General features: G+C 33.0%; 1 protein-coding gene across 2 annotated transcripts; it reads right to left on the bottom strand.

Moving 5' to 3' along the window:
• Nucleotides 1–6100: 6100 nt before the first annotated feature.
• LOC132031275 (sodium/calcium exchanger NCL-like) lies at nucleotides 6101–12692 on the bottom strand. 2 transcript variants are annotated; one of them, XM_059421174.1, is made up of 8 exons: nucleotides 12345–12692; nucleotides 11042–11314; nucleotides 9395–9580; nucleotides 8544–8725; nucleotides 7933–8078; nucleotides 7577–7853; nucleotides 7197–7499; nucleotides 6101–6565 (listed from the first exon to the last, which is right to left on the bottom strand). In XM_059421174.1, exons 1-8 carry the CDS (start codon nucleotides 12457–12459, stop codon nucleotides 6317–6319), a joined length of 1731 nt encoding a protein of 576 aa, XP_059277157.1. In that variant the 5' UTR covers nucleotides 12460–12692; the 3' UTR covers nucleotides 6101–6316. The 2 variants fall into 2 exon arrangements, with proteins under 2 accessions (XP_059277157.1, XP_059277158.1); XM_059421175.1 differs by having other exon boundaries at nucleotides 11042–11311.
• Nucleotides 12693–16312: the final 3620 nt, after the last annotated feature.

Raw genomic sequence — 16312 nt, 5'->3', positions numbered from 1 at the left:
TTTGGCAAATATTTTAATAATCATTCAATAATTCTCCTAAAATTTAGGACTTTGAAATAAACTAAAAATTAGATTATTAAATTTTTTCTTATTTGATTTATTCAATATAATATATTTGTAAACAAGAAATAATTACAAAGGAAAATTACAAAAAAAAAAAAAAAAAATTATGGTTTATTCAGGATTCTTTCAATTTTTTCTTTGATCAGGATTTTGCTACCAATTAGGATACATTATAGGTTTAGAGTTCTATTGACAATTAGATTTTATCAACGTGTATGTTCTTTATATATATTTAGGTTGAGGATTCTTTTTTTTTTTTTTTTTTTTTTTTTTTGGTTGAGTGACAACAACAACAACAACATACCAAGTGAAAAATTGTCCTTATTTCTTGGGAGGTAGAGAGGTTGTTTATGAAAGACCCTAACCAACGACAAATAGGACCCATGAAAATGAAAATTTGGTGAGAAATGAGTGTTTGATAGTTTACTCTCATCAAGAAAGCAATCTAGAATCCAGTCACTGCCAGACCATTCAGGGTGATTACAAAAATTTCTCCAACAAGATAAAGAGAGGAATGGCATGTACACGACGTCTGGTTATAAGATTAGATTAGCTTATATATAACATGTAAATCCAAAAACTATAGAAAAAAGGAAAAAAATTAGAAATTAGCGACTGGCAAATTATGTAGCTAAACAATAAAATCCGTCGCTAAATTCAATTTTATTTTTTTTCAAATTCCTTACATTAGTAAATTTATTTTTCAAATTGAAAGAACTCCTAAGTATAGAGATTTGTTAAATAAGAAAATATTAGTGGTGAACGATATTGGAAATAAAGCAAATTCGATTATAATATAATGTTAAAGGTCGAATTGGTAAAATGCAAATTTAAAGTAACAATGATGAAATAGTATAAAATGAAATATATTCTAAGTGAATTGTCATTATTTTGTTTGAAAACTCTCAATATTCTTTTATATATTAAGTTATTTCACTACTAAATAAACATGAATTATCGACGAAAAGTTAAACAGTAAAATTGGTCGCTAATTCTATATTTCTATTAACGATGGATTAGTAACGAATTATAAAAAATAAAAAAAATAAAAATAAAATAAAAAAACTACGAGCTATTTAGCAACTGATTACTGACGAAGTTTGTAGCTAAGTCCATATTTTTTTTTTGTAATGTTTGTTGTCAAATGAGGTGCGCGTACACTAAACTAGAATAAAATAAAACGGTTAAATTAAAATTATTTTCTAAATTTAGAAATATGTTACTATTTTTTTTGACATAAGAATATTACTAATACTACATATGATAAGGATTGTATCCGCTAGGTCTACGCACTTACCTAGTAAATTATGGCTCACAGGTTCACGGGGGTAGGAAGAGGTTAGGGGTTAATAAAGTTGGGAGGGATTAGGGGTGAAGAAATGAAGAGAAAATGTATAGAGGAGATTTAATTTGGTTATAGGGGACTGGGAAAAGTAAAATAAAAGTAGAAAATGCTATGACTAGGAGAAGAAAGAAAAAATGAGAATATTAGAGAGTTTGAAGGAGTTTCTACAGCTATTACTATTACAATCAATCAAATAGTAACTAGTATAGTGGGTTGCCTAGTTTAAGTAACTAGTTTTCACAAAATAGTGATGCCAGATGAGGCAAAAAATGCAATGACTAGGAGAAGAAAGAAAAGATGGGAAGATTAGAGAGTTTGCCGGAGTTTCTACAGTTATTAGTATCACAATTAAATCAAATAGTAATTAGTATAGTGGGTTGCTAAGTTTAAGTAGTTAATCCTTCACAAATAGTGATGTCAGACAAGGCAGAAAATGCAATGACTAGAAGAAAAAAGAAAAGAATGGGAAGATTAGAGAGTTTGACAGAGTTTCTACAGCTATTATTCTCACAATCAAATCAAATATTAACTAGTATAGTGGGTTAGGTTTAAGTAGTTTGTCTTTCACAAATAATGATGTCAGACGAGGCAGAAAATGCAATGACTAGGAGAAGAAAAAAAAAGATAGGAAGATTAGAGAATTTGACGGAGTTTCTACAGCTATTACTATCACAATCAAATCAAATAGTAACTAGTATAGTGGGTTGAACAAGTTTAAGTAGTTAGTTTGCACAAAATAGTGATGCCAGACGAAGCAGAAAATGCAATGACTAGGAGAAGAAAGAAAAGATGGAAGATTAGAGAGTTGAGTTTCTACCGCTATTACTATCACAATCAAATCAAATAGTAACTAGTATAGTGAGCTGCCAAGTTTAAGTAGTTAGTCTTTCACAAATTTTTAGCATTTTGTACATTTGAATATCCGAGTTAATGGCGAGAAGTTAAGGACAAGACTATGTTCTAAAATTATTTACACACACACACATTAGTAGGTTATGAGCATTATTTATGGATTATGGAAATAATGAGAAAGGTTAAGGGTAAAAAGGAAAATTCGGAAAAGGGTTCATGGAAATACTATGGAATAAGGGTAAAATGGGAATTTCACAAGAAGTCTTGAAAATCTTGGAAGGGGCCATGTTACGTGTGGCACATAATTATATGTCCACATTTTATTTGATGGGGACTAATTATATATATGTGTGGGCAAAAGCTTAATAAGAAGACAATTGGTCTTCTTAGTTTATTTTGAGAAAATTCAAGAAAAAAGATGAAATTTCTAGAAAAGAGGGGAGATCATATGCTTATGGAGGCTATATATATATATATATATATATATATATATATATATATATATAGTTGGTCATCTTTTAGTTAGAAGAGTGGAGAGAAAGAAAGAAAGAAAGAAACAAAGAAAAAAGAGAGAGAGAGTCAAATGGGTGAATTCAGCCATGGCAAATGATCATGGAAAAATTAGTTTCTTCTTGTTTTCCTACTAATTAGAAGGTCCTTTACGACGTGGAGGAGTTGTTGGAAGAAGAAAACTATTGTTTTGAACGAGTAGAAGTTTGTTATGGTTCAATCTTATTCTTCATATGTTAAAGATGATTTGTGTATGTTGTGAAGTATGGAAGTGAATGAAAGTCAAAATAGAAATGTTCGTGTGGGTGTGCTTGGCCGTGTGCATGTAGAGGTATTAGGATGATGAATTAGTTTTCAATATGTTTGTGTGTTGTTGTAATTTAGAAAATGAATGAAACTTTGAGAATGTATATGTTGATGTTCCTGTTTGGTTGTGAGAAATGGATTGACTATTTTGGTTGGTATGAATTTGACGATGTAAAATGAAAGTTAATGATCAAGTTGAACTGATTTGAAAATCAATATGACCTTGTTATATTTTATTGAGAATAATGTCGCCAATGTATGGAATTGTTGATACAATTTAAAATGGAAGGTGTTGGATGAATGTACAGATTAACTTGTTGGAACATGATGTAAAAATGCGAATTGAATATTGAGGTGTTGCTAGAATGATTGTTGGCATTGTTGTGAATGGTTTCGGGTTGAACGGGATGGTTGTTGATTGAAATTGACCAAGTTGAACTTGGTGGGATGGAGTAATGCGAAATTTGAAGTGTTATTTTAAGAATCAACCTTCAATGTTTGGTAATGACCAAATTGTAGATTTTGGTGGATTTCTTGGATTTGGAGTCGGAAAAGGTATCTAAGACTTATATTAGTTCTTTGGCATGTCTTAGATGTAGTAGGCTTGAACACGGGCCTCGGGGGAAGATTCCTTTCCTAGAAACGAGATTGAAACTGTACTATTCATTTAGAATTGAACTAGAAATTGTGTGAAACGTTGAAAAAGTTTCCTAAACACCTAGAACTTGCATGGATAACATCCGGCTATCTTAGAACCCTCATAAGTAATGTCATGAAATGTATTATACGTAAAGCATGTGTACCACCTCACTTGATCCGAGGTGGGCCCACTGTTCCCGAATTCCCTCCTATTGTTCCATTAGGCTTATTTCCGTACTATAGTCAATGAAAGTCCTTGGTTATTATCCGCCGAGATGTTTTAACTAAACTCTTGACCCCAATGTATGATTTTCTTTCCTAAAAGTTTACAAGTGTTTTTCAAAATATTCATTTTTCTCTAAAAACCAAGTTTTTATTGTCTTAAGGACGAAAACGACGACTATGGCTCTATGATGATATGATGATAATGATGACGCCGGATATGTCAGAAGTCTATGATGAGAACGCCAAGGATATGTTCTTACTACGAATATATATGAAACGTTAAGCTATTTTTGAATAATGACTATTTTCAAAGGTTTTAAAGTAAATGAAATGATGTCTTATGATCCTGTCCTATGATTTCTCATGAAGTTACTCTCCATTGATAGTCTCGCCTTATTACTAATTCTTTCAAGGTGAGATAAATCCATAATAAAATCGGAGGTTACCGACCTTACGTCATCGATAGAGTTATAGCTTTCTTTGGGCTCCCTTGCATGCTACTGGTACATGTATATGTATATATATGTATATGGGGAAGATGGGAGCACTATAGACGCCGGGGTTGCACACGGTACAGAATCATGATATCAACGCGGGACATATATAAGATGGTTAAATGGAAGATATACCATGTTATGTTTTATATATATATATGAACAGAAATGTTTTTCAAAGGCGACTTAGCATGCATGGCATCCGCCCTGTGGGGCACTCGGACACACGGGTTATCCCGATGATATGTTCTAATTGTTAGTCATTCCTTTAGTGGGTTACGATACGTTTTTAAGTTATAAGTATGTTATTATTCATGCACAAAATAGTGATGCGAAGTGCGTTTCAACGCGCGGAAGAAAATGCAATGAAGCTAGCTAGAAGAAGAATTAGAAAAGATGGAATATGTAGAGAGTCGAGTTAGAGTTTGTAAGAGTCATGAGTTTAGTATGTCGGTATCACCACAACGGGTCTTGTTGTATTATGTTTCAAAAAAAAAAAAAAAAAAAAAAAATAGTGTTAACTACGACTTCTATAGTGATGTACAAATTTTTGAAGAGTTTTGATATGTAATAAGAGTTTAAGTAGTTAGTCTTTCACAAATAGTGATGTCAGACAAGGCAGAAAATGCAATAACTAGGAGAAGAAAGGAAAGATGTGAGATTAGAGAATTTAACGAAATTTCTACAGCTATTACAATCACAATCAAATCAAATAGTAACTAGTGTTGTGGGTTGCAAAGTTTAATATATTGTAAGCACAATTGGTTTAAGAATACCAGATCCAAGTTAGATCCTTAAACTTTGGAATCAAATTAAAAGATATAAAATAGAAACGAATACTATATATTCAAAATCTTTCATTAAGGTTTGGCTTTACACCACAAATTCCATTGTAACGCTCCCGATGATTCCTCTAATCAGAAGTCTTGAATTCGAGCGGGGTCAAGAGTAGCCTCCTTGCTTTCATCGCGGATGAGTAATCATGCCGGCTTCAAATAGTAGTCACACTGACAGATATATCCTTAATTAAGTCGAAAAATAAAACATGTGTTACGCCAATTATAATTATGAGTCGAAGGAAGAAAAGGAGCCGTAGTCTTGTGTTTGAATCATTAAAGGTGCCCTCGAACAATGACATTTTCTCAAACTGAAAGTGCAGTTGCTGTCGCCAATTGAAACAGATTCAGCTTAGTGGCGATTTGAAACATTTGGGAACCTTTTCTTTTTGTTTTGGTTGAGAAAATAACACTATGTCGATGTGAAAAATATTTATCCGAAATGGCCTTTTTATACATTATTATACACTTTTATATAAGGTTGATACATTATCTACAGTAAGCGTATAATGTTATATATCGTATGTATAAAGACTGTTGAAAAGAAAAGTTAGCAATGCAAATGTAAATTACAAAATATGACTACGTGGATATAATATTTTATGTTGGATTGTATGTTATTGAAACTATCCCTTTTTTCTTTTGGGGGGAGTGGGTCGGAGGAGAGATCGAATAAAAAGAAGCCAGCAAAAATTTAAGCGAATGTTTGAAGAGCAAAAAGTAAAAATTCCAATCTTCTTTTACCTCCTTTACTACTAAAAGCTAAGACATAATAGCAGAAAAGCGGAATTATAGGTGTGCAAAACAGCAAATTATATAAAAAAGAGAGAAATGGAAATGCAGAAGCAGTTTGCTCTTGCATTAATCATATGGTTGACTAGATGGAACTTTGAAAAGCTTTACCCAATAAACAGCACTTGGAAATTACAAGTACAAATTATACACAACCAAATCGTCTCAACTCCCAAGTTAATGAAGTTCTAGCAGAGTCAAAGAGCAACTTAAGTGCGGCGTAGCTAAAAATATACAAATTCAACCAAAAGGATCTAAGACCAACCGAATTTGTAGTCGAGAACGTATACAAGTACAAGAGAGAAGGGATAAAGTAGAAAAGCTAGAAAAGAAGTCCACAGGGGAAATGTTCTACGGACGCTTGCAAAGACCCCCATGACAACACAAACAATTAGAATAACCAGCACTTCAGACGAGAAATCCCATGTCAATCCTCTGATGTAGACGAGAGCAAGGAAGACGGATAGACAAAGGAGATTGTTCATAGTCACTGCTCCATACAACTGCAAGGTACCATCACAGATGTTATCAATACTAGAATTGTATCAGTTATACAAGAGATCAAACCGCTCAAACCTAAATTATTGATTATTGAAACAAAAGAGATTGAAATAGAGCGAAATGTATATTGAGGGTTAATATAGTTCATTCCTAAATAGCTTGGGATTAAGATGTAATTATCGCTTGTTCTTATATCAAGTGGATCCTACAACGGTTCATGTCAAACAAATTTGTAAAGGATGAAATGCAACTTTAAGCAAGTTAATAGCAAATTTGTGCTAGTAGAAAAGAGGCGAGGAGTTTGTAGCGAAGGTTCATAAGTTTTCATCTGGTAACACACCAAAAACAAGAGACAAGATTAATAATGGGATATCTATCCTTATCTGATGTTTTACCAAAAGGGTCAGAGGAACAACCGTCCTACATCAAATCACCTCCAACCATGTACCCCTTCTTTATCTCACCCTGCATATAGAATGACCCTAAGGGATTTTACAAATTGGGAAACCTCGGATCAAGTCCGCCTTCTAATTTTCATTAATGATCTCCCAGGTTCATTGACGCAAGTAATGGGTAGAAAAAAGCACAATTGGTACTACAAGACAGCACAAAAGCTTGCATTAGAAAACAAACCTCAGAAAATGTTAATGATGCAGATCTCAACTTTTTCCGGCTAGCAAAGATAATAGCCGACACTGCCTCACTGGAGTTGGTTGCCAATGGCAACGCAATGAATGAGATGAAGAAAGACGGAATGCTTGTGGCACTTGAGAAATTATTGACAGCATCCACCAGGGGATCAGCAAACACGGCAGCAATGACAGTGCCCAGCAACAGCAATAGAACTGCCTTAATTGTAATTGATCTGGGATTCTCAACAGCCTCAACATTTTCGTCACTTTGATCCCCTAAGAAATAGTGTTCTCTCCTTGTTTCCTGCAAGCACATCTACATTTTATCACTATACTCGTGGAAATGAACTATCTAAAAGAGGTCATCAACACTCAACAAACCTCATGCAAATCACCGAGGTACTTCACTGTATCAGGACCAGCTTCAGGAGAAGGAACCTTGGAACCTCTGGCCTCATTAAGCCACTTTGAAACTCCGGCAATGAATTCAGACAGTTGAACTCGTTGATCATGAGAAGTATCGAAGTCTTTCATCAGCTTTTCTACAGCATCACACTCATTTAAATTTATCTCTTCAAGACGCATTCCTACTACCAGAGCTTTTAATTCACCGCGGGAAAGATATCCATCACCATTTTCATCAATTGCCTTGAATAGCCTGTCACACAATCCTTCATCACATTGATCGGCATTCTAAAAACAATCTGTGCAGAAACTAGAAAGCAGTTCAAACTTACTTTTCTAGAACTTCTACATTTGGTGCTCCCTGGTCCGTGCAAAGCCTCCCCAATGCTCGCATTCTTAAACGTTTCAAAACTCCTGATATAACATGCTTATGTTTTATATAAGCCAGTCGTCTACTTTGTATCCAAGGCTGAAAGACCTGCGTTAAACGATAAAGAGAAGTTCAGAACGACTTTGCTTCATAAAAAGAAGACAAGAAACAGCCTCATGATTCCAACTGTAAAATATTGAAACTATTTAACCGCCTAGTAAATGGGATGAGAAAGATTTATCTTCATTCGTTTCTTCTTTTTGGGAGAGGAAGAGGTGTAGAGTAGTCATCAGGTTGTCTTCTGACACAAGTTCAACTTGAACTCAGGTGGTTATAAGGAAATTATGTTATCCAGGCTATGCAGGGATAAAAACTACTTAGAGCACGGTCAATTATGGGGCAACATTGTTATTGCCGATTTGAAAATTCAGTTCAAAACTGTAAAAAAAGATATTTATCTCCACAAAGTGCCGGCAAGGCAGATCTCTGCAGATGATATCTAGCAGTTTGAAAGAAAAAGAGATTACCCACAGTGAATAAAAGAGAAAAACACATGGGAAATGTCAACCGTACCTGATAGACGCAATAAGAAACAAGCAGTGTAAGTGAAATGATAAGAGCCATCAAGACAGCTAAATGTCTTCCTGAAGTTGAATGGAGGAGCTGTGGCAATTGGACAACAAGAAATGGAGTTACAGACACGGCCATTATCATTGCAGCATGGCTTGTCCAGATGTCAGTACTAACACCAGAACCTACATTGACAGATACTCACTGAGTAGAAGCATCTTGATACACAAAATCTAACAAATACTAGCAGGAATATCACTTGCATAAGCACAAGTTACTGATGCTGTAAACTGTATGGAAATAATATGGCAAAGCACCAACAAATTTCACGGACCAGTTAAGTAAATTGGAACAAGTATGCTGTCATCAAAGATATTTCGAGCCCCAAATTTTTGCTCTTCACCGCTCCCCTAGTGGCCATGAGAGCCAGGTGCTATGAGCTAAATATTTATATTTAGTCCGTGTAATATTATTATTAGTAATCATATGGTAGACAAGTTTTTCTGAGATCCCACACTGCATTCCGCCACACACGTGTAACCAACGAACTCTCTCGACAAAGATCATATTCTAATCTTAACTATTGGAGATCAGCATTTCTACAAGAAAACGAGCTCGAGTTCTTTGTCTTGCCTTAGAGTCCAGAATCCTTTAAAAAAATCCTTTCACACATCCTCCTTATGTCCCAATGATTTCAAAGGTGAGAGTAGATTTAATATATACAAAGGCACAGGCAGAACGAATAGCAGAAAGTGGTATATGGCAATATATTGCAGAAAAGACAAAAAGAGGAAATAACAAGAAGGAACTTGTACATGATCCTGTGCACATATTCTAAGAGTTAAGTGGCAAACCAGTCAAGCTGAATCCTTTAGTGTCTTTCATGTCTACAGCAACAGAATTTTGTATGTCACACTTGCCAACAATGCAACAGGTTCCCCAAATAACAGTAATAAGCATAACAGTCGACCCGGCTAATAAGCCCATTCCGACGGAGACCTGGCTCTGAGCAGCTGCAGTACTTCCAGATATCCCTGATACTGAAACAATGAAGTTCAAAGAAATGAGAAATTTGTGAAAGTACATCATGGCTTGTACTATATGGTTTCAATTCAAATGATATAGCAGGCATCCAGGTTAACATTTTTTTAATGACCAATAAATTCACGAGGGCCAGTGGCGAACGGTTCATAACTCAATGGATAATGGGCCCGCCCCTTTACTCTTCTCCACCTAATACCAGGCTCTTGCTAGATGTCTTATGTATCTGTATAGTTGGGTTTATTTGTCTCCTATAGACTCCTCAGCCAACTTTTGGAACTTTGCTAGCTCCTTAAACTTAACTTGATATTTGTAGTGGAGCTACTTAGTTACTTATTGCTCACTCTTCTGTAACTACTTGCATCACCTTTTTTAACTTTGTTAGCTCCTAGGCCTCAGATTGAAAATTGTAATGGAGCAACTTAGTTACTTTGCTCACTCTTTTGTAACTACTTGCATCTTCTTGATGCCAGAAATGGAACCATTTACTTCATCAACAAAACAAAATACAGGCTCTTGTTTGCAGCCAGGTACAAAGCTATAACGTGCGCATAACCCACACATCAAAAACTTCGCTCTTACTACTAGGCCAAAGTTATAGAATTAGGTGTTGCAAACTAGGGGACAAAGTGAAATTTACTCATAGTAAAAACTCTTATGCACTATTTCTTAATCAAATATGATTGCATCAATCCTCTTATCCCTTAATTTCAGTTGGCATACTAGATCTTGAACATGAGTGAGAAGTGATTCTTACTCATTATTAAGTTATTTTCACTTCATTTTTTCCCCTCAAGATCAAGGACTCATGTTATAAGTTTTGAACAGTGCTTCGGCGCATACGGATCCTAAGGACTGGCTTAATTTTTTATCAAAGCTTGAACTCTGGTAGATAAAGGCCTAAAACTACTTTATTGTAGGTTCTAAGGTGGAAAATAATTGATATTGACAAACAAGTGCATGCCAATATTTTTCGCATGCCAGTATTTCTCTCCATCAGTTTGCAGCCTAAAAGCTGGTCCAGGATGTTAAGCGCTATGTAGGGTAATGATTAGATAACTTCGAGCTAAATAATTTTACTACACAAAATTATAATGCTAAAAACAAAACTCATAGAGGTAACTGCAAAGTGCTATTTGGCTCAAACCACGTATTCAATTGCAAAATTTAACATCAGACTTCTATTTTCTAAAAATTATTACCCGGTAATTATTACTTGAAAGGTTAAAAAGAAAATCGGATCTCAATTCCGTCTCTTGTAAATAAGAAAAACCGTCTCTTGTGGTGACTCATTTCCTTTAAGCCGTTCAACGTCCTCAAAGCTCAAAAGGTTAAAAAACACTAAAAAAAATAGGAGCATCAAAACAAAAACAAGTAAAACAAACTGATTAACTGCACTGATAGTGTAATAAAGTTTTATAAGTCAATTAGTGAACCAAATGAGAGATGAATAATCGTACCGAGAATGAGCATAGCATCAGGAAGAGCACCAAGCACAGGAAGGAATAGTCCACCGATAAGACCTGGCCCTAAAATCTCCAGCAGCAGTTCACTACCAGAAGACAGATAGGTAGCAGCAAGGAACATAAGGTAACCATAGACTAAAATGAGAAAAACATTTCCGAGAGCAGTTTTAGTGCAAGGCAGAAATCCATAACTCTGTTCACAACTCTCCTCGGCGCCAGCATAACTCCGGTCCAGCCGGAGAACTTCTGAGTCCCGACCGATCCCTGCTGGAAAAAATAATTCAAACTTGTAGGAAATCAAAATTGTTAGGATTTGATATTTTAATTCATGTCTAACGAGGTCCTATAGTCAAATTTATTTAGGAATAAATTTTCCTGTTTCTAGTTAATGTAGGTTTTCTACTACTCCCTCCATCTCATTTATGTGATACTTTTCGTTTTTCGAGAGTCAAATTGACTAAACTTTAAAGCTAAATTATTTTAGATTAACTCAATATTTTAAGGGCCTGTTGGGACATAAGTGATTTGAAATCATGTTGATTTGAAGTTGAAAACTTGAAATTTTATTTGGATTTTGTTGTTTTTGTTATTGACATGCAATTTGGATTTCTTATGTTAGTATTTTTTCTCATAAACATGAAAAGCCCACAATTCGTCAAAAATATCAAACTTCCCTACTCTTATACAATCTTACTAAAGGAGCAAAGGAGCAAACCACGGTTCATCAACAAGGTAACGGTATATACTATGGCGCCGCATTAATAAATCGCATATGTCCATGTTTCTTTTATAAATAAATATTTGCAATTACATGTTATTACAAACTTTCAAATACACATAACTTGACAAAGATTCATTTGTCCAAAAAATCAATAATAGTTGTAATTAGCTATTCTTTAATACCATAATCCTTCCATATGGTATGGACAATTTTTTTGAGCCAAGCATGAATAATTTTTTGCAAAATTTAAAATGATGGATCTTTTTAAAAAAATATATAAACATATCGGTCAAGTTTTACATTTTAAAAAAAAAGAAATCACAATTTGGAATCCTAACTCCTACTTTTTGGAGAATTTGGGATTTGAAGTTGAAGTTGAAAGTTTGTGAAGATTTCATAAAAATAGCCATGCTCTCTCTGTCTCAATTAGGTGGTGACAAAATAAAAGTTCTATGTTGTTTGAATCTCGAAAAGCAAAAACTATCACATAAATTGAGACAAAGAGAGTATAGCTATTTTCAAAAGCATGGATCATTTAAAGAATTTATGACTCTATCAATCAAATATTTTCCTTACCGCTGTGAACTCCATCAGATATTAGACTACTGGACGAGTCGCTAATAAAGCGGCCGTAAACAGCACCAGAGAAGATCAGGATGATAAAGAAAGGGAGAAAAGTTTTTACAGACATTCTTACTAATGGTGCTAAAGTATCTACACAACATCACTATAGTATACAATACTATATATTATTATTATTATTATTATTATTATTATCACGAGATCTTGCTGTGTTTAGTGGGAGTTGGAGTCGGCTGCGCATTAATTTATTAATTTTCATTTGGTTTGAATTTTTTTTTTTTATAACGCGGTAAAGCAAGATGTGTCATCAGTAGGAAGGTGTGGAGTGTTCTTGAAAATAGGATTAGATACTTTGTTTCTTCCATGAAAAAGATGCAGAGATTCGGTCCCATCGTCTTTAAAAATACCTTAATTTATGAAAGACATGTTTGAATGATAGTATAATACTCCCTCCTCTAAATTTATGTAACACCTTTTAGATTTTGAGATTTAAATAAGTATTTTTATCTAATTTTTCATATATTTATTAAATATTTTGAATTACTAATTTTTATGACTTATAACACTTTTCACGAAATTTCTAAATATGTAAATTTTATTTCAAAAACTTAAAGATTTAATGCTTGAATTTACAGTCAAAATTGAATTATGTAACTCTCAAAATTCACACACACACACACACATATATATATATATATTTACCCTTTGTACTCAAATATTACGGATAAATTTATATAAAATATACCCTAAATATCATTCTTTAAATTATATTTACCCCTCGTCCGTTAAAATTTCATTTTCAACTTAATTATATTTACCCCTCGTCCGTTAAAATTTCATTTTCAACTTTAAAAAGTCAAGTGTCATGCTCTTATTTGCCAATCTAGCTAAACAATGAATCTTTCAGCGTCCTTTTGGTCTCTTATGTTAAATAGAATAATCCAAAAAAAATATATCTGAAATTACCCCGAAGTGAATAAATGTGAAAGGAAAAATAATGACATTAAGATTGGTCTTACACTTTTACCCGTCAAACTCCATCACATTAATTGGAATGAATAGAATAGCATGTATAAATAAAACTAGTTTCTGGACACGTGCGTTGCACGTGTATCCCAATCTCGTTTGAATTTTTTTTTTGTAATGACATAAATAAAACAAAAAAAAAGTGCAAGCTAAAATGATGAATTCTGTAAGTGATATGACTTTGAACAAAAATTGGTTAAATACATATGTATGTTTCGTGATTAAGTTATTTTGATGCTATAAGGTGCAAATATGTGAGATGATTATAACTGCCTTAATGTTTCTATATAAATGTTGTTCTTGGTGAATCTGTCTACATTTATCCAAAATAAAATTTAGAAACAAAAGGTTTTTGTTGACATTAAAATTCAAAAGAAAATCTGTCCTTCAAAAACAAAAAATGACTAATGCAGATATATGCAAGTCGTCATTTAAAAGTAAATATATCCCTGAAAGACCAACATGCTATTAATCCACACAATTCATGTGTTTTTCTCTTCTATTTCACTTCAAGAAACTCATTTCCATTAGAGTTAATATTTGTATAAAGAGTTCCAATTCCAGGTGTTAGAACAAAACAATTCAAAAAAGAAGAGAACTACTTCGATTGAAAATCAGATTATTAGCCAAAACTACATAAGATACTATTGGAAGTCGTGACTCTTCACCGCTTGATGTTCCTTTGATACACATATTGAGATGTTTTTATGAATAGAATTGAATCGTGACTCTTCACCGCTACATATTGAGTCGTGACTCTTCACCGCTACATATGCAATTGAAGAAAACGAAGAGTCATTGTATATACCACTATCATTTTTCTTAGGCTAATTAATAAGTTTTATCACTATACTGATAAAATTTTGTGTTAACTGGAAAAAGTAACGGACATTAAAGAATTAGATTAATATCATTATTAAGTGTATTAATTAGTCCATTGAAACAGAAGTAGAATTTTGAATTAAAAAAATCAAAAAATGATCAGAAAGAGATAAGTGGGTATTTGGTTTGGTTGATCTTGTAAACCTACAAAATTGATAGAACAATAAAAGTAATCATCCGTGGAAGATAAAGAAACAAACAATTAAGGCTGGATAATTAAGGTAATTAAACTTAGAAAACTGGTGGAACAAAAGAAATAAAATTAATCAGGCTGCTGGATTTCTTATTCACTCAGTAATTTAAATATTACTATTTAATTAGATCTTTAATTAGGTTACCTTTATGTAATTAAAATATTACTATTTAATTAAATATTTTATTACATTTGGATTTATTGTAGGGGTAAAATTGTAATCTAACTTTGAAGGTAGGAGCTTTCCACTTTTAGTATAATATGATACATGTTCATGGTCTCAATGTACAGAGGTATAAACATATTCTCTCTGTTTCAATTTATGTGAACTCATTTGACTGGACACGAAATTTAAGAAAGAAGAGAAGACTTTTAAACTTTTGGTGTTAGATGAGTCACATATATTTTGTGTAGCTATAAATTATTTTATAAAGATAAATTATTTTCTAAATATATGAAGGAGTCATTCTTTTTAGCATAAATTAATAAGAAAATAGGTTCAGATAAATTGATATATATGGAGTATTAAAGTTCTTTGTTCTGCCCCACACCCCTGATCTAAGTTGAGTTCACCTACCGCCAACTACCCACATAGATATTCCGTTGCCGCCTCCAATCCGAAGAAAGAGACAGGTTTGGGAGTATTATACAATAATCTTTTTTTCTTAAATAATTTTTCTTACAGGTTTGGGAATATTATACAATAATCTTTTTTTCTTAAATAATTTTTCTTACATTTAAAACTAATACAGAAGTAATATTCTAAATCATAATCTTATTTAGATAAACATATACTATTTAATTTTTTTTTTTAACTCCAATCTGTGTGAGCTCACTCATATTGTCGGTTCGAAGCCCGGATAAAAGAGGATTGTGGTCAGAGGCGGATGGAGCACTATAACTTGGGGTTCAATTGAACCCAAACTTTCAATATGGTGTACAAATTTCTGTGTAAAAATTTACTAAATTTACACTAAATAATAGATATGAAGCCATAACCTTAAGAAATATAATGATTCAATACTAAAAAATTTAGAAGATTGAACCCCTAGAGTTTAAATCTTAGATCCGCCTCTGATTGTGGTAGACTGACAGAAAGGTAAAACTTGTTAATTCATGATGAATCTTCGTGATAAAATAAGCATATATTGAAAAGTGAAAATTCATATAATCGACCTCAACTTATTTGAAACTGAGGCATAAGTTATTGTTGCTGTTATTTATATTTGAAAATGTCAAACATCATATGATAGGGAAGAAGACTAAAATGACACTCATAGAACGGGCCTTGCATTAATGAAGTAAATCGGATAAGTACAAGATGTCCAAATAGGAACACAAAGAAACGGAGAAAATAAATTACAATAAGCTAAGTTAATTTACTCCGTTTGTTTGTTATGCCGATTTCTATATTTCAGTTGATTTTTCTTCATGCAAGTTAATCATATAGTTAGTGCCCATTTGGCCATGGATGGTATTTTTTTTCATGAATTTTATTTTTAAAAACTATTTGGACGTAAAATTGTAACAATTTTTTCGAAATTCGGGAAACTCCAAAAAATTATTTTCACAAATTTTACTCCAAATCTCTCACAAAAATTCAAAAAACTACTCCAATTTGTATTCATGTCCAAACACAACTCTAATTTTCAAAAACCATTTTCAACTTGAAAACAAATATAGTACTACCTTTTTCAAATTTCACAATTCTTATGTCCAACCGCTCACTTACTTGTGGCTTGAAACAAAAAAGAAAAACATCCAGATTCATTGAGGACGTAGTCTAGAGGAGCATGACAGTAATAGAAAAAGGAACTTGGTTTCCCATTTTTACTAATTAGACAATTACCACAAATGAAAC

Source organism: Lycium ferocissimum, chromosome 9 (genome assembly GCF_029784015.1).
Source record: "Lycium ferocissimum isolate CSIRO_LF1 chromosome 9, AGI_CSIRO_Lferr_CH_V1, whole genome shotgun sequence".
Lineage (NCBI taxonomy): Eukaryota > Viridiplantae > Streptophyta > Magnoliopsida > Solanales > Solanaceae > Lycium > Lycium ferocissimum.
The sequence above is the reverse complement of the archived record's forward strand: the minus strand, read 5'-3'. Positions and strand labels throughout refer to the sequence as shown.

Bases quoted from the DNA above. Each gene is read 5' to 3' on its own strand.
- LOC132031275 (XM_059421174.1), bottom strand. From the start codon at position 12,459: ATGTCTGTAAAAACTTTTCTCCCTTTCTTTATCATCCTGATCTTCTCT. The intron at 11,315-12,344 runs GTAAGGAAAATA...TATTTTTTCCAG, and splicing joins ATCTGATGGAGTTCACAGCG to CAGGGATCGGTCGGGACTCA. The intron at 8,079-8,543 runs GTACGGTTGACA...CGTTTAACGCAG, and splicing joins TTTCTTATTGCGTCTATCAG to GTCTTTCAGCCTTGGATACA.